Here is a 23,868-nt window from a genome sequence, read left to right as displayed (position 1 = left end):
TTATTTCCTTTTATAAAGTTAATTAATATAAATCTCTTATCCCGTATAGTATTAAGAAGTTGTCTTTTTTATATAATAAAATACTTTATTAATTTATAATAATAGAATTTAATTATTAATTAGTATTAATATCCCTATTATAAAGTAATTAATTTAAACTATAAGTTAATAAAGAGATTAATTAAACTATATAAATTTTTATATAAGTATAAAAAGGAGGTTCTAACTATAAATTAAGCTAGCTACGATAATTATAAATAGGGCCCCTAATTAGCCCCTGCGTAGTTAGCTATATGCCGTGGTTAAATTAGACTTCTAATTTAATAAAGTTACTAAAACTAGTAGCTAGGTGTATAAGGCTTCTGCGTGGCTAGCTGAATAGAAGAAATACCTAAGAGGTTTAATTCTATCAGCCGATTACTTTTATGAAACCACGACTGCATGGCTTCCTTTTCGAAATAGTGATGTGTAGAACCGCAGCTGGACTAGTTACTCTATTAACTATTATACTCTTAGTCTCGGGCCATCCAGAGGTAGACCATCCGTGATCTAGAAGTGTAAGTAACTAGTTAAGCGACGCCGTATTTTTTAGCTCCGGTGGTCTTAGACAATTTCCCTCGTTTAAGAGTTATAGAGACAGCACGAAGAGAAGTACCGACGTTTGCATACAAGACGCCACCAAATAAGTTAAGGTTGTAAAGATACGTAGTCTGTACTGGAAATCATACTGAATAGCATCACATTTCCAAACCCAGACACGAAAGCCAGTGCTATAAATGAAGCTGCCCACCCTTTTCCGTTGTATAATTAGAAAGTGCCCTATCGCCTTTTTATGCTCTCCTTTCAGACTCCAAATTCAGTACGCAAACAATGTTTTTTGTCCAAGTACTTTGTTTGGCTTACAAATTGAAATAGATCCAATTCTCTCTTGAAGAGGCCGCTTCAGACTATTCTGTCTACCGCCCACGCTCAGCCCCTTGCGAGTTGCAGTAGCCCTGTTGAGGTAACCGACTCCACCCCCACCGATCTCGCAAGTCTCTTGCTGTATTGATAATTTAGCATCTTTATTTAACGTTAACTGACTAATCATAGTCAAAATGGAATCGAGATATAATGCCAGCAACGATATCGCAGATAAACTTGCGAAATTAGATCGTGGCTCCACCGTCCTTGAGCTCATTACCAAATTCGAGCAGGCGGAATTCCTTAAAGCAAATCTGAAAACCGATTCTCTGTCGAATAACCTGGGCAAGCCTTTGCTTGATGATCACTATGCAGATGGAGCAGCTGAAGGAGTCTGCTCGGCTGCGGTGATGCACTGGCTTGATACCGGCAACGTCCCCGCTCCCACCGAGAATATGGCTACAAAGCTGTCTCGAGTCCAAGGCTCTTTTGACCTTGACAATGAGCGTGAATACTTGAAATGGGTCAGCAATCTATCAGGCTCTTTCAAGAAGCTCAAAGAACCTGTCAAAGACAGCAAGGGCTTGAATCTCGACGACACCCAAGTTTTCATCAACTATCTGCTTGATTTCTCGGGTAAGATTAACACAGAGTTCAAGCTTTTCCTCATCCTTTCTTTCCGGAATGGCATCAAACAATGTGCCCATGCGGTTGGCTGGAATCTTGGAACCAGAAGCTTCTTCGATCCCAATTACGGCGTTTGGAAGATCAAAACACCCGGTGCCAAGGATAGCATTTGGAATTTCATCCCTTTCAGTAATGGTTCCGACCCTGCCACAGACATTGCCTCTTCACTTCTCGGTTTGGATGAGATTCGCAATAAATACGGGAAGCAAGTCTCTGTCATGGCTATCACTTTCTGACCTATGTTTGGAAAAGGTTGTCTTGTAGATTAATCTTCTTTGAAATAGCTATCATTTTGGGCGAATTCTGGCAGAAAGTGAGCGATGATCCTAGTCATGCTGTAGTCGTGAACTCATGCTAATTTTCTTCACGGTGCCTTATTGGTTTGACCAAAAGTTGATGATACAGGCTGTGACACTCGTTGTCAATCAATATTACTAACAAGCGAGGTGTTGAGTTCCAGGAAGTCAGAGATATGGAGGACCGAGACATAATTGGCATTTAGGAACCAAAGCAACTTGATAGAATGAGTCGAGAACAAAATTCCCATGGCCCTCGGATTGTGAGCTGCAGTGAGCAGCGGTATGTCCAATAACATTGTGACCTAATAATAGTGTCTAGATCAGCACTTCTTTCGACGAATCAAGTTGAATGGGTTCATTCTAGGTATGTGGCTTAATTAACGTCCTGGATTTTGTAGACAGACACGTTATTCCGTTACTCACATTTGAGTTCCCCAAGAGGACATCAATCAGCAGATCAAGCCTGGTCAACGTACCTAATCTGGACTCCCGAGGACCGCTTGCAAGCAGAGGACCCTCGATCGGATGGGATGCGGCACAGTCAGATCTCTCCCATCGACCCGGATTTGTCCCACTGAACCGCCGTATCAAGCAAATGATCTAGCGGTGTCTCACCGGGTACCGAGAGTCTGAATTAAGGTGGCCGATTCTTGTTCGGCCCTGCTCCGGATCCCGGCCATGTAGAGTGGCCTGCCACTAATTATCAACGACTTTCTAACAGTACGTCCCGACAAGATGCTAGCCAGCGACTTAGCGACTTAACGACTTTGCGACTGGCATAGTCCTTATTGATCGATCATTCAAAATGCTATTGGGGGGGACCGAATCAGGGATACAGTCGAGCACGGGGACTGCTTGTTGGAAGAGTGCCCTTCACTGAGCTACAGTACACTGGAAGCACACAATATGGATCATGCGATGTCAAGTCAAGCTATTGAGTCCCACATACTAGGAGCCATCCGCGTTCGGTTTTCACGAACCCGATGAATCGATTCTAACACCATGACAAACCCTCCAGCGATACAACCCGGGCATTAGTTGGCATTCAGCTTGCTTGTCCAAAGAGTCCCGAGGGGGCGAACCATGACCACGCAGGATCAACAGACGACATTGGTTTGAGATGCCACGGGGAAAGTTTCACAGGATTGAAAGCTGGAACCCCCGGGCCCCTGTCACCCCACGACCTTTCCAGGAAGAAGGGGCATACCTGTGACCAATGCGGGTGAGGTGGCATTTGACAAGATGTTGAAACGCAGGTTCACCATCGTCATTGGAGGATAGAAATCCGTACACCTGATTGTACCATGATGTTTCCTCTACACTGCAGAGTACGAAGTATTCGGGGAGAAAATATGCAGCTAATTATTAATACCCGCTGGGCTGACCTGCATCGGATTGCGCCGCCATCAGCCGCCCAGGGACGAATCTGCATGCAGTCCGCCTGATTGACGCCCGAGATCGTAAGGCGTTCTATTTTGCCATGTGCATGATGCACCTTCGACGCAGGGGGAGGGAAGCGGGAATGCATAGAACAAACATTGTTCGATCGAAGGGGATTGCCCGCCTGCAAACAGGAATTGGAGTGATCGCGTGGCACGACAAAGCGAACAAAGAGAATGATCCCAGAGACACGTGGTATGAGATTCAGGAACGCCCCAAACCCAAAACCCCGGATGAGAAAACGGTCTCAGAGGGGAGGGGGGGAAGAAGTGCTTGCTTGCTTGCTGCTTCTGGTGGATGGTGTACGGACTACGAAGTACTACGTACCAACCTGACCATGGAACCGGGAATTAGGGCCGAGTGGGCGATGCGACGGGGATAGCGTCATCGCTTGGTGTTGAACTTGAACCCGCCAGACCGGATGCACTTGGTTCCATTTGCCAGGCATGCTTTGCCTAAGTAACGTGAAGCGTGAAGCGTCGCTGGAAGTCTCCATGTCTTGAGTCTTTGGGCTTTCACTCTGGAATCGGGAAACTGTTGCAGAGTAAAAATATGTGAGTCTCACTCGCTCTCCTCACAGTGAGACACCATGCACCAAGAAAAACGTTGTCGTAAGGCATCAATTGAAATTCACCATCCCAAGACGGGTTACGAGTTTGACGCAGAACTAGACAAAATAGGAAGAAGGCGAGGAAAATCTTTTTGCAGCTTTGCGCCGTTGCGGGCGTTATGAGTCCTTGTTCCTGGAACCTATTCCTGGTTCCTGGGATTGGTGTTTGGTCGCTTAGAGGACGATCAACTGTCGCCAAACAGGGGCAGCCAACCACAGTTTACGGGTTGCCAGCGTCGCTTCTCGAAGGGCAAACACCATCTTGGATCGATTGATTGATTGCGGCCCAGCCTACTGGGTGAGAGGTGGTGGTGGTGGTGGGAGGCGGGCGTTAGGCCGAAAAGAAATAGGTGGCTGCAACTATCAACGTTTCTCAAGTTGTACTTTACGGATAGACGAGCAGCCAATGCGACGCAATACGACACACGTTTACAACAAACGTCCTCCGCTCAGCCACTGCAAGGCGAAAGGGGAAAAAAAGGAGGTCGGCCCCCATGACGAACATGAAGACATTGTAAAAAGTTGACAGACATCTCGGACAGCCCGATATGCAAGGGTGAAAATCTTCACAAGCAGATTGCACAAGTCTCCACGTTCATTTATCGCAGTGAGAAAGCAGAGAGGATTCGGAGAATAAGAAGGAAAGAAGGAGTGGAAGAATAATAGATTCGAGATTCGAATGTGGACCACTGACCGCGGCTCTCGGATCCATTCTCCTTTCCAAAAAACAAGCGCCGTCTTGCAATTATTCTGCATCGGAATGGAGTACGGGTCCGTAACATGGCATGTCCAATAAATAAACATGCAATATTATTTCGCTGTTTTAGTGTTGAGTTGTCCGCAATCTCATTTCAGCCCACCTACGCGGTATTGCTGTGAAGGGCTCCCCCCCCCCCCGGGTCTCCCCCGGCCTCTGCACTGACAAAGATCCCGGACGGTGGACGGAGCACCTAGCGGGCCAGCAGCATCTTTGACATTTGCAGTAGCAGGGCAGCAGCAGTGGTACCCTGCAGATATTGTGGTTTTTTTCTTCTTTCTGCGCAGCACGGGCATCTCCAGAAACAGACGACATTTCCATTCTTGTTTATTGAAAAGGGTCAAGGAGCGGGAAAAAAAGGGAGAGCAGTTTTTTACTTGATATTGACGAAACAATCAGAGACGCATCAGGAAGGGGCGGAAAGGGGGAAATCAACACGGAAGGAAGGAAGGCAGGAAGGAGGGAAGGAGGCAGGCAGGTTTGTCTGCACCTTCTTCCCCGAGGCCGAGTGACAGGTACGTATACATACACAATACGAAATAGGTACCTAAGAAGTTAGGAATACTTGATACTTCATGCTGCTCGTTGCCTCTCCATTTGTTCCATCGTCACATCGTCACATCTTGGATCAGGGTGATCAGGGTCCCCTCCCCTCCTCCAAACGCTTTCTTCGTCACCAAGACCAAACACAAATCACAAATCAAAGCCATCAATAACCCCCCCCTCTTCGTCCCTCAGTGACGACATCTCATCCTCGTCCGGCGCCCCGGCATCTAAAACCCAACGCTACCCGTGATCCGTCAGGTTTAGCTACGCACGGTTTGAGCAACACACACCAGTGACCAGCAACACCACTCATCGGAACTGTAGGCACGATAGAAACATCATCGCTGCAGGGAGCTCCCCTCCTGGAGCTTGCGCCCACCCCTCGTGCGATCCCACAATCACCGAGACAGAGCCGCGCAGTCGCATCCCGTCTTGCAGCCAAACAGCGCCCGGGATAGACTCTTTATTTGAATACCAGTACCTCACCGGGTCAGAGCTGGAGGTTCCCCATCAGAGCTCCCCCATCGAGCAGGCCTCATCCCTCTTGTTTCTTCCACCTCACCCTCGGACGGGGCGACGCTCGAGCACTCCAGTGACCACTCTTTTTCTCTTCCACGACCACCACAGACATCTCATACGAGCACGACAAGGAAAACAAATACATAATAGGAGGGCGGAACGAGGAAGAATAGAGTCAGGGGCCCGGTCCTTGGTCTGCTCGTTGCTTTTGCCCTTAATCCGCACCCATCTTTGAGCTTTGGGTTCCGATTGTACTCAATTCGTATTCTACCGACATCATTGTGTACCTACCTTGGGTGGTTAACTTCCCAGTCTCGTAGGTTCTTGCCTTTCAAGTTTCGGCCCCCAAAGACCGAGTGCATCCGTCAATCCTTCCCTTCCATCGATTCATTGCAACGCAACGCAATACAATACGACGCAACACAACTCAAGGTCCAAGGAAGAGCGTACCGTAGCACCGCCGCCAAGGGTCGCTATCAAAAGCAAGCGCATCCCCTCGCTCATTCTGTCATCTCTCCAGCCATTCATCCATACCGAATACAGTCCACCCACCACCATCCCGCATTATCGCTGCGATATTCGGGCCATCCCAGAGACACACCACCCAACCATCGGCAGGCCTACCAACAGCCTCGTCACACTTTCAGATTTCACACCAATATCCCATCCCGCAGCTTACCATCAATTTTCACCTGTTGATTGCATCTGCGGCGGCGCCCAATTGACCAACGACGTCTTCTGCTCCCCGCATCGCTCAAGCTCCCACTCGCGACAAAAGAAACATCTTGTCTCACCTTTGAGGGCGAAGAATACGAACGGGTTCTATTTACGTCCAGTCAATCCATTCCCACCGATTCACTCCTCGCTCATTGCAACCTCAACGGTCTACACTCTCTGTCTCGCGCGCGCGCGCCACACGATACGGACTAACCCCAACGACACCTCCATCATCCCATCCACATCCCTCTTGGTAGGCACGTAGAAAAGGCGACGAACGACACCTGCTACCCGCACCAAAGCAACAAGATCAACCAAAATAACAACCACGAGGCGAAGAGAGGCGACGCAAACCACACAGACGCACACCTTTCTTAACTTCCGGTGTCTTCCACTCTCCTTCTCGTCTTCGCTTCCCCCACCTTGCCCAGAAAAAGCCCACGGTCCCAAACGAACGAACCCTGTTTGGGGGCCGCTCCCGTGAACGATTACGCCACAGCCTTTTGCCTCTTACTCGATCCTAACTAAAAGAAGAAAAACGGTCGAACCGCGCGCGCGGTCTGAGAGCCGAAACGAAGCTAAGAAGCACAAGAGCTGCTGCACTGCCGTCCGACTACCTTGCTCCCACGAGCCTACGAATACCTTACCTGCCCTACCGCCGCCACTAATAGAGAGTCGGACCTCTTCTTATCTCACCTCACCCACCACCACTTATTGTACTAGCGACTCTTTCCCACAAAACTTCTCGACTGAATCTCCCGGACCAGAGTTCCCTCCCGAAATATCACCACGAGATCGCACTCGACCTTTCTTCGAAAGCTCAATTCAACGCGTAACGCAGCAAACAGCGCATTTGCGACGCCAAGTCCACCGTCATCAAGCGTCCTCTACTCGCGACTTCCAACGGCGCACGCGACGTGTGACGACACAACCTCGGAGCTGTCCCCGCAATCCAAGGCGGCCGACACTGGACCACCACAACCACCACATCTCTGGTCTTTCGGAACGAAAATCAACTACCACAATGTCAATCTCACAACAAGCCCCGACGCCAATCTCGATTACCATTTGCGGCGACGGCGGCTGCGGAAAATCCTCTATAACTCTCCGTCTCGTGCGTTCGCAATGGACCTCCGAATACGACCCCACTATTGAGGACTCCTACTCCATCACCCGCAAGATCGATGGACAAAACTACCACCTTTCTCTTACGGATACGGCCGGGCAAGAGGAGTACCGCGGCATGTGGGCATCATCGAACCTCGGCGCGGATGCTTTCTTGCTCGTGTACGACATCACCTCCCGCGATTCCATCGACGCCCTCCAGTACTTTAACGACCTCATCGACATGGAGGCAGAGACTCGCCTCGATAATGCTGAGCGCGCAAAACGTGCCGGCCTCTCACCCTCCTCCTACCGCGATACCGTATCTGCCACGCCGGGCGCTAAAACCGTTCCTCCCGTTAAGATTGTCGCCGGCAACAAATGTGACCTTCAAGAGTCCCGCGCCGTTCCTGCGGCCATGGGCCTAGACTGGGCGCGTCGCCGGGGGTGCGGTTTCATGGAGACGAGTGCACGGCTCGAGGTCAATATCGAGGAGACGTTTGCGCTCATTGTTCGTCGCGTTGTTGAGGCTAGGCGCATGGCGGAGCTGGGCGTCAACGAAAACATGGAAATGGATCGGAGAGGAATGACCAAGCCGCTAAGTCCCCTTCCGGCAGGCAGCGAGCAGAATGAGAAACGCGGCCCCGGTGTTCGGGGTCCGAACATCGAAGGCAAGGTTGGCAAGGCATCGATATGGAGGAAGCTCCGGTGCTGGTGAGGCTTTGACTTGATGGGCCCCTAAGCCAAGATGGCTTTCGAATGTCGATGTTGCATCTAAAGCTGTTACGGCGGGGTTGCTACTCAAAAGTGAGGCCATCAAATGAGACCTTGAGCGGCTTCGCCTGTCGACCTGTGGCTGAGATTGGGGGGGGGCCGACGAGGAGGTCCAAGCCTATCTCTAGAGAGACCCAGGGACGAGTGTGACAACCAAAGTCATTGCAGGCCGTTGCGCAAGGAAAGGGTCTGCATCAAGCGCCATGGCGATGAAGCATGCCATCATCCACGGTAGCAGAGGCAGCTTTGACAGCCGGTACATTGTCGTTTTTGCACATTGGGATTTCAGAGAGATTGGGACTTACACGCAAGTGTAGCATTATCAAATGGGGGCGTTTGGGAGTCTCGAGCGCAAGTTCCTCACCGCCTGTTGTACGGGTCGTGAAGGGCGAGGGATTGTACCCAGAGGGGGGTTGGGCAAAACACCACCGATATGGCCTAGGCTGTATCTCAACTTTTGCGTTTTCTTGTGTTTTTTGCTTTCGTTTAGATACCAATGATGCGTGTGAATTATCAAGCATATTCAAGGTGAAGCAGACTGGCCATGTTCTTTCCACTGTGAGATCTTGTTGAGATGAATGTAAATCTAATGAAAAAAAAAACATATGTTTTGTTTTTATTCAACTTCAGAGCACATGTGCCACCGCCGCGACAAAAACCTCATTCTCAAACTCGCAAAAAACTGCCCTGATATCTTCTCCTCTTATCCCAAGTATACCACAACGCCGTAGCATCAAACAAACTCTTTCCGAAAAAACGTTACTGTCTGTGAAACCTGTCCAAACATTTCGTCTAGTCGTTTCTTCCATCTAAAGCTTTTCTAATCCCCATCTATCAAAAGTCTTAGGTGGTGATCTTGGCGACCTTTTGCCACAGGCCGTTGTGAGACCAGGTCCAGTTCTTGAGGAAGGGCGGGTCCATGCCCGTCTCGAAGGCCTCGATGCGGGCGGCGATCTGCTGGTTGCGCAGCGTCTCGCGGGCGGCGGCGCCGCGGTTGTGGAGCTGTGGCATGCGGTCGATGGCGTCCATGGCGAGGCTGAAGCGGTCCGTCTGGTTGCGGATGGCGAGCTCGAGGGGCGTGTCGATGTTGCCCTTTTCCTTGTAGCCGCGGACGTGGAGGTTCATGTTGCCCGGACGCTTGTAGGTGAGGCGGTGGACGAGCCAGGGGTAGGAGTGGAAGTTGAAAATGACGGGCTTGTCGTCCGTGAAGAGGGAGACCCATTCGGCGTTTGTGAGGCCGTGGGGGTGGTCTTCGTGGGAGATGAGCTTGAAGAGGTCGACGCAGTTGACGCAGCGGATCTTGAGCTCGGGGAAGTGTTGCAGCAGGAGGTCGATGGCGGCGAGGGACTCGTGAGTGGAGATGTCGCCGCACGAGGCCATGACGAGGTCGGGCTCCTCGCCCTGGTCGGTGCTGAACTGGGGCCAGATGCCGATGCCCTTTGTGCAGTGCTCGACGGCCTTCTCCATGGTGAGGTACTGCAGGTGCTCCTGCTTGTCGGCGACGATGACGTTGACGTAGTTTGAGGAGGCGAGGCAGTGGTCCATTGTAGAGAGGAGGCAGTTTCCGTCGGGCGGAAGGTAGATGCGGACGACCTCGGGGCTCTTGTTGGCGACGACGTCGAGGAAGCCCGGGTCCTGGTGCGTGAAGCCGTTGTGGTCCTGGCGCCAGACGACGGCAGTGAGGAGGATGTTGAGGGAGGCGATCTTGTTACGCCACTCGACTTCGAGGGCCTTTTCGATCCACTTGCAGTGCTGGTTGACCATGGAGTCGATGACGTGGACTGCACAATTTGTTAGCATCATGTTTGTTCAATACGTGAGAGAGAGGTGAACTTACTGAATGGCTCGTAGCTGTTGAGGAGACCGTGACGTCCGGTCAGGATGTAACCCTCGAGCCAACCCTCACAGGTGTGCTCGGAAAGCATCTCCATGACACGTCCCTCGGGGGCCAGGTTGCCGCCGTTGGCATCCTCTTCAAAGTACTCGCCCATCCAGACCTTCTTGCCGGCCTCGTAGACGGCACCGAGCTTGTTGGACTCGGTCTCGTCGGGTCCGAACAGACGGAAGCTCTGCATGTTCTGGGCCATGACATCCCGAAGATAGGTGGCCATGTTGTTCATGCTGGCAGCCATGGTGCCGCCAGACTTGTCAACCTTGATAGCGTACTCCTTGAAGTCGGGAAGCTTGAGAGGCTTCCTAAGAACGCCACCGTTAGCCACGGGGTTGGCACTCATGCGGCGATTACCGGTAGGGCAGAGGGACTTGAGCTCATCCGAGATACGGCCGTCCTTGAAGAGACGCTCGGGCTCGTAGCTGCGCATCCACTGCTCGAGGAGCTTCATGTGCTCGGGGTTGGTGGCGGCGTTGGGGATGGGGACTTGGTGGGCTCTCCAGTAGCCCTCCAAGTAGTTGTCGTCAATCTTGCGGGGGCCAGTCCAGCCCTTGGGACTGCGAAGGACAATCAAGGGCCAGATGGGGCGGAAGGCCTTGCCGGAGTCGCGGGCCTGCTTCTGGAACTTGCGGATCTCGAGGACGCAGTGTTCCAGAGTGGCGGCCATGGCCTGGTGCATGGTATCGACATCGTCGCCCTCGACAAAGTACGGCTGCCAGCCGTAGCCGAGGAAGAGGTTCTCCAGCTCCTTGTGGGAGATTCTGGCCAGGATTGTGGGGTTGTTGATCTTGTAACCGTTCAGGTGCAGGACAGGCAAGACGGCGCCATCCACAATGGGGTTGAGGAACTTGGTGCTGTGCCATGCAGTTGCCAGCGGACCAGTCTCGGCCTCACCATCGCCGACCATGGTCAGGGCAATGAGATCGGGGTGGTCATAGACGGCACCGAATGCGTGGGAGACAGAGTAGCCAAGCTCTCCACCCTCGTGGATGGAGCCCGGGGTCTCCGGGGTAGCGTGGGAACCGATGCCACCGGGGAAGGAGAAGGACTTGAAGAACTTCTGCATGCCTTCAACGTCTTCCGACTTCTCTGGGTAGACCTCGGAATAGACACCCTCGAGGTACGACTGGGAGAGCACGGCGGGGGCTCCATGGCCCGGGCCGGAGATGAAGATGGAGTCGAGGTCGTACTTCTTGATAAGACGGTTGAAGTGCATCCAGGTAAAGATTTGACCCGGAGCTGATCCGAAGTGACCGAGTAACCTCAGCTTCATGTGCTCCTTCTTGAGGGGCTCCCTGAGGAGGGGGTTTTCTTTGAGGAAGATCATTCCCAAAGACAGGTACAAGCTGGCCTTGAAGAAGTCATTGTACTTTACAATGTCCTCTTTGGAGAGGGGCTCGCCCTTTACTGTTGACCGGGCTGGGCCATAGGGGCTGATGGACTCGACCTCCTTGTCGGCCATGTTGATGGTGACGGGAGGTAGGTACGTAAGTGTTGGTGATGTTTATCGTAGATGTGTTCAGGCCAAGATGCCTTGAAAGGGGTGGTTTAGAAAAGGAAAGGCAAGAGTTGACTGAAGTCCGAGAGGGCTTGGTCTTTATACCTACTAGTCAGGCCGGAAGAGGTCAGAGGAGAGACAGAGAGAGAGCAAGATATGTTGCGGTCATTTCGCCCAGAGGTCGGGCGGCAGGCGGATAGCTCTGCCCAGGCTGGAGTTTGATGCTCACGTCTATGGTGCTGATCCCCGGTTGGAGGCCGGCGGGCATCGACTGAGTAGCGTAAACGCAGGTCCGGGAGCTATCAGCCGATGTTGACGGCTACCAACCTGGGTTGGAGGCGAAGGTTGCGAACGTTGAGAGAACAAGGGCATACAAGCAGGGGTGGGGTATACGAAGATACGGAACGGAACCTTGTGGCATGTAACACGTTCCTTGATGGGACTCCAGGTGAAGCATCTTTTTGGGACTTTTAGCCTGGGGAGTTGGAGAAGTGGTAACCCCAGGTGCGGGACTCTCATTCATTCCACAATGAAAGGCTCCAATGGGCTGGCAACGTGGGGGGGAAGAGGAGAAGAGAAAGAGATGTCGGGTGTCATGGCATCCTGGCAACGTGGACTTCTGGCGTGGGTTGCCGTTAGTGGCATATGGCGAAGTTTCCTTCTGGGCGGTCCGGAAGCTGCCTATGACAGGGTGACGGGACGAAAACTAAGACGGCGGCTGCAGATGAGCTGAGGAATTGCGGGTTTTCCTTGCATGTTCTTTTGGCGACGAGAGGTTGATCGGTGGGTGGTGCTGGTGATTGTGCGTGGGGAGAAGAGGTGGTCTGATTTTCTGAACGCAACTCAACTGCGGCCATGGCACCAGGCGACATGTAGCCGACGTCACCTTACGCCCCACGTCGGTATCGGTTGTGATCCTGTCCGCGTCATAGTGTTTGATTTGCCCTGTCAGTCCGTTTTCAGGAGATTGGGGAAGGATGTTCAGGATTCAATGGCTTTTTGGGTCAGGAACGCTTGCACCTTGGTGGTCGAGAGGTCTCAGTCAGCGGAGGAAGTACGGAGAAAAACTGCTGCTCAGAGTTCAGAGTCGGGGCAGCAGCGGGCCGAGCAGAATCGCCGCTTCGGGACACGGTACGGTACCTTCAAGGTACGTATCCAGCACCGTCGGCAGCTGCCGTTTGCCGGCCCGGGCTACGTATCTACGGTGTCCATGGCGAGCCAAGGTGAAGACGGTGACTAGCAAGGTGAGGCAGGTGCTGATGCACACATCTTCATTACAATTTGCAACGTAACGCCTACAACTACATTGGCATTATCGGCAGCTCTGCCCAGTCCGTGCTGCCGGGCCAATCTCTGTTACACCAACACGATTCTGACCCAATCCAACCCATCCATGCCTGCATCAAAAAGCCTCAATCACCTTTTGGCTAGGTGGTCTCACTACCCGATCTTCGGGAATGAGATAGTCAACTCCCAGGACAACGGCTAATCGCCAGATACGATCCCCTTCTTGGCGTGGCGTCAACCGAAATGGCACACACAAGATATCTCCCTACCATCACGGGACAGTGGCATCCTTCCATCGAGAAAACAGCAGAATCCGTTCTACCTCGCCTCCAGAGAAAGCCAACAGAGCCTCCATCCCGGGTTAGGCATGCTCTACGGCACCACCGTTTCGGACCGTTTACTCGTATCAACGCCCTATCGCAACCAGTGCCGGTGTCCCCGTGCAACCGGCTTAGAACAACCAGCCTTTTCTCTCGATTCGCTTGTCTGGTCGACCAGTCCACTGATGGCCCGATCATTAGCTGCACCAACGGCGTTAGTAATGACAATGCTGTCCCGGAGGAGCCAGACGAATATCGAAACAAGGACGTCGTCAGTTAGCCGGCAAGGGGTATGAATGACAGGCCCGGCAAGCCTAGCAGTGAACCCGGACGCCTTCTGCCCTTGGCCAATCTAGCTAGGCATGCAGCAAATATCCCGCCATTGCAGAGAGGTGCCTTGGTACTTGGCCTTCTTCTGCAGGCAACTGGGCAGGCTGTGCCGAATTGCATCGGACTACCTTAGTCGTGTAAGCCTGGCATAAGGCACGAACTAGACGACGGAAAACAACTGACGGTGCGGAACCCGGCCGGCTCCTCGCCCAGATCCAGAAGCAGCTGATTCATGGCGAGTCTGGATCATGGCATATGCACGCAGATCATGGCACCGCTCATCCACGACTTGCCTTACGTGCCACAATAAGCCTGGCAACCCCGGTTCACTGGGGGGCCTGACACACCCCGCCAAGTGTCAATCCTGCAGACATCACCCCACCACCTTTCACGGCGGGAGCTAGGACCCCAGCCCCGAGAAGACGAGGACAAAGTGGAGGGGAAGCTGGAGCTTGAGCTTGAGCTCGGTGCTCGTCCTTGGTGCCACTTCCGCAGAAACAACGCGCTGTTTTGAATCGCCATTTATATTGTTTTTCTGGGAATTTCTCGCCCAGGTCATTTTTCTCTTCAGCATCAGCGTTTCTTCTGCCTACAACAAGTATCTTGCCCCCCCAGAGGCCACGCCATCCGCTGAATATCGATTGACCTTCAGTGTCTTGCGTCTTGAGAGACCCAGAGCAATTGCAGCGGCAACCGGCAAGTCAGCTAAGTGATGAGACCTCGCCGATGGAGGGGTAGCCTCTTGGCGAAACCCTGCCAGATGAGGGGAAAGCCCACAATGTGCGCTTGAAGGAATGTTCACGGAATGCCGTTGGGTTCCAAGTCATCCGGTGTTCCGCATTGAGCCAGGACTTATGCCAACCAACAACGCCGGCGATCTGCTTGAGACGACGATATGGGAACGCAACGACATACGCTTATCAATATGATAAAATGTTCCACCCCGCGGGTGATGAATAGGCTCGTCTTTCAGCGGGTACAGCCTTCCTCGCTATACACCGTATTCACCTTGTTTTGTGTGACAGCACTCGGCAAAGCCAAGCGTCTATTGGACTAGACACGGAATTTAAATGTGACATTGCATCCATGGTCTCGAGGCTCTGCAAGTCTAACAATCTGGGGATCTGGCAGACGTTCAAAGACAAGACATCTGCGACAATTTTATCACCATAAAACGCTGACCTCCTTGACCCGGAGAGTGGATTCCCACCTGTCATCTGAATCGCCCCGACTTATTCTGAGTTAGGTATGAATTGTCTCATTGCCTCGACGTTTGCGCAACCTTGAGAGTTTTCATGCATTTCTTCTTCACCGCAATCTCGGACTAGAAACAGGTTCCGGCTTTCCTTGGATCTCGATGAGCGGAACCCCTCGCGAGAAGTTGTTCAGCGAGGTGGATGGTGGGGTTTTCACATTCTCATGTCCTGATCTGATAATTTATGGGTACGGGGACTCTGACAGCTGCGCTCCACGCTGTGCCGCAGGTACTTCGTATGCGGGTCACCAAACCAGGTCCTCCGAGCCGACCGGGGGCTGCTGTCCTGCGGCTGCGGCGGGGTTGGTGGGGGATCAGCCGCCGACACGCGGGAACTAACCGTTTACCAGCAGCACTCAGGGGCAGTAGGCACTTGCAAAGAGCTTTGGTTCAGCTGCCTAGGAGTTTGCGCCGATTTGGCTTTGCTCTGGGCGCAGAGTCACTGCTCTCGTGCCTACTCGCAAGTCAGGATGTCCACATCTAAGTATGATTAGTTGCTCCTTTCTCGACATGGGCACGCATTATTTATAGGAGATACTGACCGCAGTGAAGGCAAACTATCATACGGATGACGAATTTTTAGCCATGATTAGCCATAGAAGTTGGGGTTTATAAAACGTGGCCTTGATCCTCGTCACTTACGTCCCATCTCAATGACCATTGACTTACGATGACATCCAATCCCGGACCCCATTCTGGTCTGATATCAAACTGACAGCACAAAGATAATGTCCCCATGCGAGATTGCGACCCTTAAAACAGAAGTCATTGTTCCATAATGCGAGACCCCCAACTGTAGACTTTTATTCACTTCCGGTGGACGACGAGTTGCAAGTCCATCCCCCGCACCGACGGACTGAACTCTCTCGATGACCACTTTACTCCCTTTGCCATATGCCCCATTTACCCGAAAGGGTTGCGAGACCGCGTAAACTCATTTAATTGACTTATCTCACGAACCGTCCGAGCGGAACGCCCGTGACCACCTTCATAGTAGAGAACAGCCAAGTGAAGGGGAGAGTCGACACACTTGGACATCACGGTGGCCTGACGTCACGCCGTCCCCCCGCGTTCTATGGTCCCCAATAGCTTGGTTCAGACAGAAAAGAAAAGGTAAAGAGAGGGGAAGCATAGAAGTTATGTTTGTATATACTCTGCTCCGTCCGCTCTCAAATTGCGACCAATGATGAAAACTTTCTTCCACCCTCTTCCTTGACCGACTATCATAAACCGCCTCGTGAGTGATTCTCTTACGTCGAACATTATCATCCCATCCATAAGGAGAGTCGAATGAGCATTTCGATTGATTATACGATTGTACGCAGAAGAAAAGAAGACATTTCCACACCCTTGTAATGGCATCCTACCCAAGTCACAAACCTCAAACCCCACAGCCTCCTGCGCCTATCCCCATCAAGGACGGCGACGACGACCAGAGCGATGTGATGAGAGACTACTAAAATGGAAGAGGGCAAATTTGGGAGAGCGACAGGAAACTGGCTTTGATGGAAGTTGAATGGGTTCGGGCCGACACACGCACACAAAGCTTGCAAGAGGCAAGGAACACTGAGACTGTGATAAGATTAAACACGAGCTGAGACGTGAGGGCAAAGGGAGGCAGGCTATTGTTGCAACTACTGAGACTGCAAGCTTGTACGATGTTATGCAATTCGAACTACTTTCTGATTGAACCCTTGCTTTCTAAGACCCCCATCACGCGAAGATTTCACTTAGGTATGCCGGCAGTCCGCTTCACCTACTGCAGACTCCCAGCAAACCTGTTCTCATTTTCCCTCGTTGATTATGGGCCCCTGCATATCTATTCCCCCATCCCAGCTACCCGGGTCTTCAAGCCGGTGCCGCCATTCCAGGGTTCCAGACCTCATCAGACCACGCCTCTTCCCCTCCCCCTAGCTCTCCCCACGGGGTACGAACGCCTACGGCTGCGCATCTTGACGTGATGATTGCATCTAGCGGACATGACTAGCCAGCCTCCTTTCCTGCTCGCAATACCTACCCCGCCCTATGGTACGTCCCCCTTGGACGATCCTTCCGAGCTCACCTGGATCTCGCAGGGCAGTGTCTCAATTATCACGCCAACAAGCCACATATGATATCTAAGATATCTTGCAGGGAGAAAGATTGGAACATGTTTCTTGATCTCGCAGAAAGCTTGATAGTAATTGATAGATCTTGCGTAGTGTCTCATCTTACCCCTGGTTCCCTGGATCTCGCAGTAAGCGGGACCGGTGTCAATGTTGAAGACATCAGGTGATGACTCCCCTGCATATACATCGGCTTTCTTTTTGAGGCTTACACCAATCTCAGTGTAATAGACGTCCCTTCGATGATAAGGATAGGCTCCGAGAAAGCAGTTTCTTCTAGATCCATAGCCCAAAATTGAAATAGCTCGAGGCTTTTGCCGAGAGACCCACGCACAAAGATACAATAAAGAGAATATGGCAAAGGGATTTGATTGAATGGCTACGCAGCTGAGCAAAAACCAAGTCTCCTACGCCTCACCTTCAGATTCTGAGCAATAGACGACAAAACACTTCAAAACCACCTCCGCCCCCAAGAACACGGCCTTCACCGCCGCGAGAACTATCCAGACAATCCCAAGCTACTATTCCTACTCGTGATCGATTAAACATACCCACCAGACTCCTCCACGTTCCCGTCTCACAACCAACTCTCCTAGGGCTTTTCTTTTGAGAAACCTGTTCAAATCTGCTGTGCGAGGCCAAAAAGAGCCAGCACAGGCAAAATGGAATGCCCCCTCACGGGATTAAACCGTGGACCGCGCTCTACCACTGAGCTAAAGGGGCGGGGCGGAGCCGACATCGTCGTCCTGGTTGGGTCGGCGAGCGAGACATCTCCACAGCGATGCCGGCAGACTGTTTGGAGATATCACTGGTGACTGTGAAGAGGGACATCCAGCGAGTACAACGAGGAGAAGAAGCAAGACAGGAATGCGAACAGGGAGAAATGTAACGTCTAAATCGTTTCTATCATTAAGCAAGAGGGTATTGGCGGTGGTTTCCCAGTCAGAAATGATGATGCCTCTACCAAAGCCATGCCCGCTCGTGCCTTTATAACTCGAACCCCAATGAGCTATCTACAAGGGCCCAAGCGCGTTTTCTACACCTTTCATTTGATAAAGTCCAAAGCCAATCTCTCAGTAGGTTGATGCGAATCACCGTGTCGCCATTGTATCGTTATTTCGTGGTTCAGTCAAGCTGGAAACGTAGCTTGGATGGGCGTGTTGACAGCGGACGTGATGCCCTCTGAAAGTTCGGCGGAGTCCTCTTCACTAGAGACAATTAGTGAAAGCCTGATGATGGTTTGAGCCAGGCCCTGACTTACTTGCACTTCGTCTCCTTAATGCGCGACCCCTTTCCTCCTTTGGATTTTCATCTGCTGCGTCTGTTTCTTTGTTGTAATTTCCGAATAAGTTGAGAATGACATTCTTCGGCAGGGCGTTCTACTCCTCTAGTGACAGAATGCCTGAGCCCTGCGGCCATTTGTTCTCTACGTCAATGAGTTCGATGTCCCCATCAGCATCCCGATCCCCGTCCTTGATAGCAGAGTTAGAATTATCTTGCTGGCGTTTGGGGACTTTGACCAAGTCGCCTTCTTTGCCATCTTCCACGTAACAGAGGTAGTAAGGATCGCCGTTGCTGTTGAGAGTCTTCATGACCTCCTTCGTGTCGGCGTTTTCTGTGACGACCCTGTCATTGTATTTGCGCCACACTCCAGCCTCAAAATCGTGGATCCAGACCCAATAATGACCAGCTCTGAGCTGACCACTGTGGCAGATCACTGCATGCAAACGATACGCATGCTTCTTGTGTCGTGCGAATAGCTGATCAAGCTCCGCTTTGTGGGACTTCAGTTCATCCTCGCGCATGTTGCTGATCTGCTGGCGTCCTTCCACCGTGAAGCCTGTAGGCTCAGGCGGTTCCACTTTTTCAAATGTCTCATCCGACTGTGGAGGGTAGATAGGGAATGTCAGCTCTTGCCCCGCAAAGCTAAGGGACGACGTAGGCATGTCGTTGAGAAGCGACGATGTCTCCTCAGCATCAGTCTTGTCAACGTGTACAAAGTCACTGATGAAACTGTCGATGAGTTGAGTATCCTCGACCGCAGTCTTGGGCATGTTGTTCAGCTGGTCTAGGCGCTGTTGAAGAGCCCAGCCTTTCTGCCGCAACTTGAAGAACTGAGGGTCGTCCGGGGTGTCCATATACCGGTCGAGATACAATGTTTCGAATACCTCAACCGGGTTCATGTTCTTGTGGCCATCGCCTTTCGTTCTCTGGATAAGGACATGTAAGATCGGAGGGAGCTTCTTGATCGACGTGTATCGCATGATATCTGCTTCTCCGGCAGCGACGCGTTGGAGATCAAAATTGCGACTAAGGCCGTCATGAATGTTCGTCGGCCCACCTTCAGCAGGATATGCCGTGATGGCACGCTCCAGAGTTGAGTCTGATTTGTACTTGTCCTGATTGGGGAACTTCGTGTGGTTGGTCAACTCAACATAGAACGTGTCCATGATCGGCTCCCACTGGACCTCATCGGTGGTATCTACCCTTGTAGGCTTAATGGCAGCCTGCAGACGGTTGATGATGCTGCCCATGACCTCTTCAACGTCTTGTTGATCGGTGCCTGAGTCTCGGGTCTGTGTTTCCAAGGCCTTGAGTACTCGTTGTTCCACGTTGAGAACGGCTGTATCGAACCCCGTCATTTTGACATCGTTATCGTTCGTGGATCGGGCCGAGGACACCTCGACTGGTTGAGAAACGATTCTGATGTCGGTTTTATCCTCGGGTACGTAATCCTTCTTCTCGTGGTCAACATCGGAAAGGTTGACCAGAGTCTGCGAGCTGACGCTGCTAGCAGACTCAGAGATCGGGTCCACAGTGACGTTAACCATGTCAACGTCCTCGACGTGTTCTGCCGTATGTGTAGGAGGCCCAGGAGCAGGCCTGGCAGGGAGTGGCGGAGGGGCGGGAAACTGGGTACCCATGACTTCCAGAGTCTTCGGCTCCTCCGCAGTCTTGCTCGGTTGCTTAGCAGGATCTTCAGTCAAGTTCGAGGTCGGCAACAGCACGGCATTGGCCAGACGTTGGGATGGTCGGATCGCACTAGCCTGAGAGCCACTAAGATTGTCCAAGAGTTTGCTCAACTCATCGACGACTATGGGGTGTTAGCAATGGCTCCCTGTGCCTATCATGCTAGAAAAGTACTTACAAGCGCGGGCAACAACCGCCTCGGCACGATCGATTTTGAGCTTGTTGCCGCCGACAAGCCGGCGTTGGATATGCGAATCATCCAGGCCTAGCTCATAGTCTGGGTAATGGGCAAGCAAGTCTTTGATGGGAATGACAGTGTTGAGATACTGAAGAATGCTGTTCAAGTAGCAAGTGTTGCCGATGTTCTCGAGACCGACAGGTAAGTTGGCTGAGCTGGAAGGTCTGGCGTCCATCTCCACAGCTTGTGCGGACTGATCCGGAGCTTGAGCCAATAGAGATAAAGTTCTTGCCGCTTCGCGGATTTCGTCGCTATTCCTATCCTCGGCGATAGCTTCCATCGCCTTGATCGCGACTTCCTCTGTAGCTTTGCTTTTCGGATCCTTGTTCAGCTAGAGGGATTGTTAGCGGGATCAGATGGTCGCAGTTCCGGCTAAATAACTCACCTTGACACTGGACATCATCACAATGGTGCTGTCAGGCCATTGAGGATCTACCTCAAGAATGCGATAGGCTGAGGCGACGTCCATTGGGCCGTTTGCGTGGGTAAGAATGCGATCGCTGTTCCTGTGGCGCCCAATGATCTGTAGCATTTCTCGGGCAGAGTCAGCTTGAGAGGGTGAGTGTTCGATCTTGGTATTGAAGGCAGAAACTACATTATCGTCGCTGGCGGTGTATTTAAGGCTAAAAAATTGGTACGCCTGTGTTTGCAACTCGTCGCCTGCGCCAATGCTATCCGGAGCGGGCACCCCGTCCATGATGGTGAGCTCTTGGATCGCTCGGGTTTGGAAATCGTCGTCGTTTGTAAGGAGAGCGATATCCTTGAGGGCCTCGACAAACGTAGGACGTCGCTTCTCACAAAGGGCCGACTGCCGAGTGTAAGCAAAAAAGATGAGTGCCTTGTCGAAGTCCGGAAGCACTCCAAGAATCCGATGCGCTTCCGTTGCTGTTTGTGCAATCTTGTTCTGGGGGTAGTCAAGACATTGTAGCTCTTTGAAGAGCCTGTTGCCGACATAGGGCCGATTCTCGCCAGTCTTTCCGCCTCTTATTATGACACTCTCCGTCTCGGCCTGCATATCCTCAACAAATGCCCGCAATGCGCTGAGCTCCGTTGGTATGCCGGGGGTGCCAGGTTCGAGAGTGGGCGGGATGAAGTAAGGCTCAAGAACCCCGTCCTTGTCCAGGTTTTCCTCTGTGAACATGATGGCTCTGAAAATGACATAGCATTCTTCGCCAAATACGACCTGGAAGCGCTTATTACGCTGAGATATGTTGCGTGGATTGGGCCTATCCAGCAAGTCTCTGAGATAGGTGTTCAGGGTGACTGGAGCGCTTGTGCACCAATCGTCTCTTGCGTCCGCGAATCGTTCCGGCGACTGCTTCCTGGCTTTTGCCAGATTGTCTAGAATGCGCTGTTCATTGAGAAGGAGGTGTAGCCATTCGCGCTTGAGCCGAGGCCGTGATATTTCGACTGTAACTTGCAGTGTGCAGCGAGGAGCGGAGCAGGCGAAGTGCTCAACAGCGAGTATAGTCTCGCGAATGAGAGGATGATAGTTTGACGTCGACTTGGTCGGTCGAACTGGCTGCTTGATGTTGACGAGATGATGGAGGTAGAAATCTGTGTCTTTTGGAGGGAAGTGGAGAGCATTAGGGCGACACAGACAGACAAGCTGATCTGGGTCCCAACAGGTCCTGATCAAGAAGTGGAAGTCGCAGATCGCGCAGACAGAAGACAGCACGCCAGGGTTGCGAGTATCTGATGTGCTCTGGTTGCCCACCAGGACGAGTCGATGCGGTACTCCTGGTTTGCTGCAGCGCGCCTGTTGGTCCCATTCGATTCTTGCGAAGGATCCGGAATCAAGGTCAGAGTTGAGCAAGTCTTGGATCCATCTTGGGGCAAGGCGTCCTAGAGAAACGTAAGCATTCAATATCAACGGCCGACGGACAAATTCGGGTGAGCCATAGTGTCGCGAAGACCAGACACGCAATCCGTGCTCATTTGGAATATCCAACGTACCAGTCTTTCCAACCATATTCTCTTTGACCGGCGCAGGGCTGCCTTCCCAGTGCTGGGTAGTCGGTGAATCGCTTGGTGACATGATGGAGTAATGGTCCGTGATGGCCATGCGTTACTGCCTCTTTCGATATGGTATGCTCAATGATGAATCGAAGCTCGCGCTAAACTTTTGACTGGACGCTTCAGTGTGGGTAGACTGGTCGATTAATGCCTCGCATACGACTCCCGAATCGTCATCAGCTTCCCGTTCGGGACCTCGAGTCACAGGTTGGTGGTCGTCTACGAATATGTAGAGTTTCGATGTAAGTGCTCGGCCCAGCTAGTAGCTCAACGTAGTCAGTAGTGCTTCGGGTGGATCGACGGGCGGCCGTAGTTATTCCTCGTCCCTCTACTGATGTATGACCGTCAAAGACTATCGCAGCCGTCGGCGAGAATATCTATGTCCGTATTGGAGATGCGCAACTCGATGTATGTTCGGCGGAGGATCGCTCGATCGCGAACGGCAGGGTAGGTTTTGTTAGACGCGGGGCACTGAATAACTGTTAGTTCAAGAAAGCGAGACCAAGTTGCATTGAAGAGAGAGAACGAACAGCGAAGGGGCTTCTTTTGTCGAGGCCGGTTGGTTTGGCTTTGTGGCCGAGAGTGTTTGTCGTGCCGGCCTCAAACGGAGGCCACGCCTAAATCGTGCGGTGCGCTATGCATGCGGGGGAGAGTGGCAGAAACAGCGACGTGGAGGAGAACGCAAGCAGAGCTTGGGGTATCTAAATGCATGTGTAAACAGATAAGAAGACTGTAGACCCCAGGAAAAGACGACGACGTGAAAAGTGTCTGGAAAAGAGGATGGTAAACAATTACGCAGCTTCAATGCGTTAAGGACAGGGACGGACGTACGGGCAAGAGCTACCTCATGCGACCTCAAGGTGGGCAGGTAGTGTGGTGTGTGGCGGGGATCGAGACGTAGACAGGCTGACGCAACTGGTAGCCTCGCACTAAGCCGTCGCAGTTGAAGGAGCTTAGGTCACCTGCAAGGTACTTTGCCAGCGAGAGGAAGCTTCCCTGGTGAGGTACCTCAAGTGCCTTAGGTAGGTGTGTAGCCGCTAACCTCGTCACCGCCTGCCGAGTTCTTTCAGGTCAACCCCCGGCTCGGCATGGGGCGATTAAGGCACGGCGCCTGTGGCAAGAATCACATGGAATGCAGGGATATGGCTTCCATGAACCGTCGTCGGGACCAAGATCAGGTGACCTGGGCTGAGTCATCAAGAAAACTGCACCACCTAATTCTTCTTCCCAAGCAACCAAGGTACCTACTTACCTCGACCGAGAAAAGACTGGTTGAAACAGATGCGAATTGGTCTCAGGTCATCTTAGCCTGGACTTTCATGTAAGATATGAATCGATGGTTTCTAATTCGATACAGAAATTGATTTCAAGTACCTTACTTTATGAGTCAAAGCCAAAGGCGGAAACACACCTCACCGAGGGCATACACGGTTGACCTTTCCACGTAGTCTGATTGGCTCCACACCGAGCTGGCACGTGACTGACCCAGAGGTGGAGCACCTGTCGTGGAGCTTCAACCTGACCTCAAACTTCCGCAACATCCCTCACCAACTTCTTTTCCAATTGAGTGTCTGGCCCGCGACTCCGAACCACCCCGCAACC

At 52.1% G+C, this 23,868-nt stretch overlaps 6 protein-coding genes across 6 annotated transcripts; 4 read left to right on the top strand and 2 right to left on the bottom strand.

The window, feature by feature from the left end:
* Nucleotides 1-1,097: 1,097 nt before the first annotated feature.
* CCOS01_07517 (uncharacterized protein) lies at nt 1,098-1,826 on the top strand (the record flags this gene model as incomplete). Its single annotated transcript, XM_060455681.1, has 1 exon — nt 1,098-1,826. One exon carries the CDS (start codon nt 1,098-1,100, stop codon nt 1,824-1,826), a length of 729 nt encoding a protein of 242 aa, XP_060313573.1.
* Nucleotides 1,827-7,502: 5,676 nt separating this feature from the next.
* CCOS01_07516 (Ras family protein) lies at nt 7,503-8,300 on the top strand (the record flags this gene model as incomplete). Its single annotated transcript, XM_060455680.1, has 1 exon — nt 7,503-8,300. One exon carries the CDS (start codon nt 7,503-7,505, stop codon nt 8,298-8,300), a length of 798 nt encoding a protein of 265 aa, XP_060313572.1.
* An 899-nt stretch (nt 8,301-9,199) lies between these two features.
* CCOS01_07515 (phosphoketolase) lies at nt 9,200-11,709 on the bottom strand (the record flags this gene model as incomplete). Its single annotated transcript, XM_060455679.1, has 2 exons — nt 9,200-10,137; nt 10,194-11,709. 2 exons carry the CDS (start codon nt 11,707-11,709, stop codon nt 9,200-9,202), a joined length of 2,454 nt encoding a protein of 817 aa, XP_060313571.1.
* A 790-nt stretch (nt 11,710-12,499) lies between these two features.
* Nucleotides 12,500-12,985, top strand: CCOS01_07514 (uncharacterized protein; the record flags this gene model as incomplete). Its single annotated transcript, XM_060455678.1, has 1 exon — nt 12,500-12,985. One exon carries the CDS (start codon nt 12,500-12,502, stop codon nt 12,983-12,985), a length of 486 nt encoding a protein of 161 aa, XP_060313570.1.
* Nucleotides 12,986-13,275: 290 nt separating this feature from the next.
* Nucleotides 13,276-13,632, top strand: CCOS01_07513 (uncharacterized protein; the record flags this gene model as incomplete). The annotated part of the gene is made up of 1 exon (XM_060455677.1): nt 13,276-13,632. One exon carries the CDS (start codon nt 13,276-13,278, stop codon nt 13,630-13,632), a length of 357 nt encoding a protein of 118 aa, XP_060313569.1.
* A 4,789-nt stretch (nt 13,633-18,421) lies between these two features.
* Nucleotides 18,422-22,315, bottom strand: CCOS01_07512 (ubiquitin carboxyl-terminal hydrolase; the record flags this gene model as incomplete). The annotated part of the gene is made up of 4 exons (XM_060455676.1): nt 18,422-20,136; nt 20,191-20,581; nt 20,636-22,095; nt 22,207-22,315. 4 exons carry the CDS (start codon nt 22,313-22,315, stop codon nt 18,422-18,424), a joined length of 3,675 nt encoding a protein of 1,224 aa, XP_060313568.1.
* Nucleotides 22,316-23,868: the final 1,553 nt, after the last annotated feature.

The sequence above is a fragment of the Colletotrichum costaricense genome (assembly GCF_030867565.1).
Source record: "Colletotrichum costaricense strain IMI 309622 chromosome Unknown Scaffold_7.1, whole genome shotgun sequence".
NCBI classification, from domain to species: domain Eukaryota; kingdom Fungi; phylum Ascomycota; class Sordariomycetes; order Glomerellales; family Glomerellaceae; genus Colletotrichum; species Colletotrichum costaricense.
The sequence above is the reverse complement of the archived record's forward strand: the minus strand, read 5'-3'. Positions and strand labels throughout refer to the sequence as shown.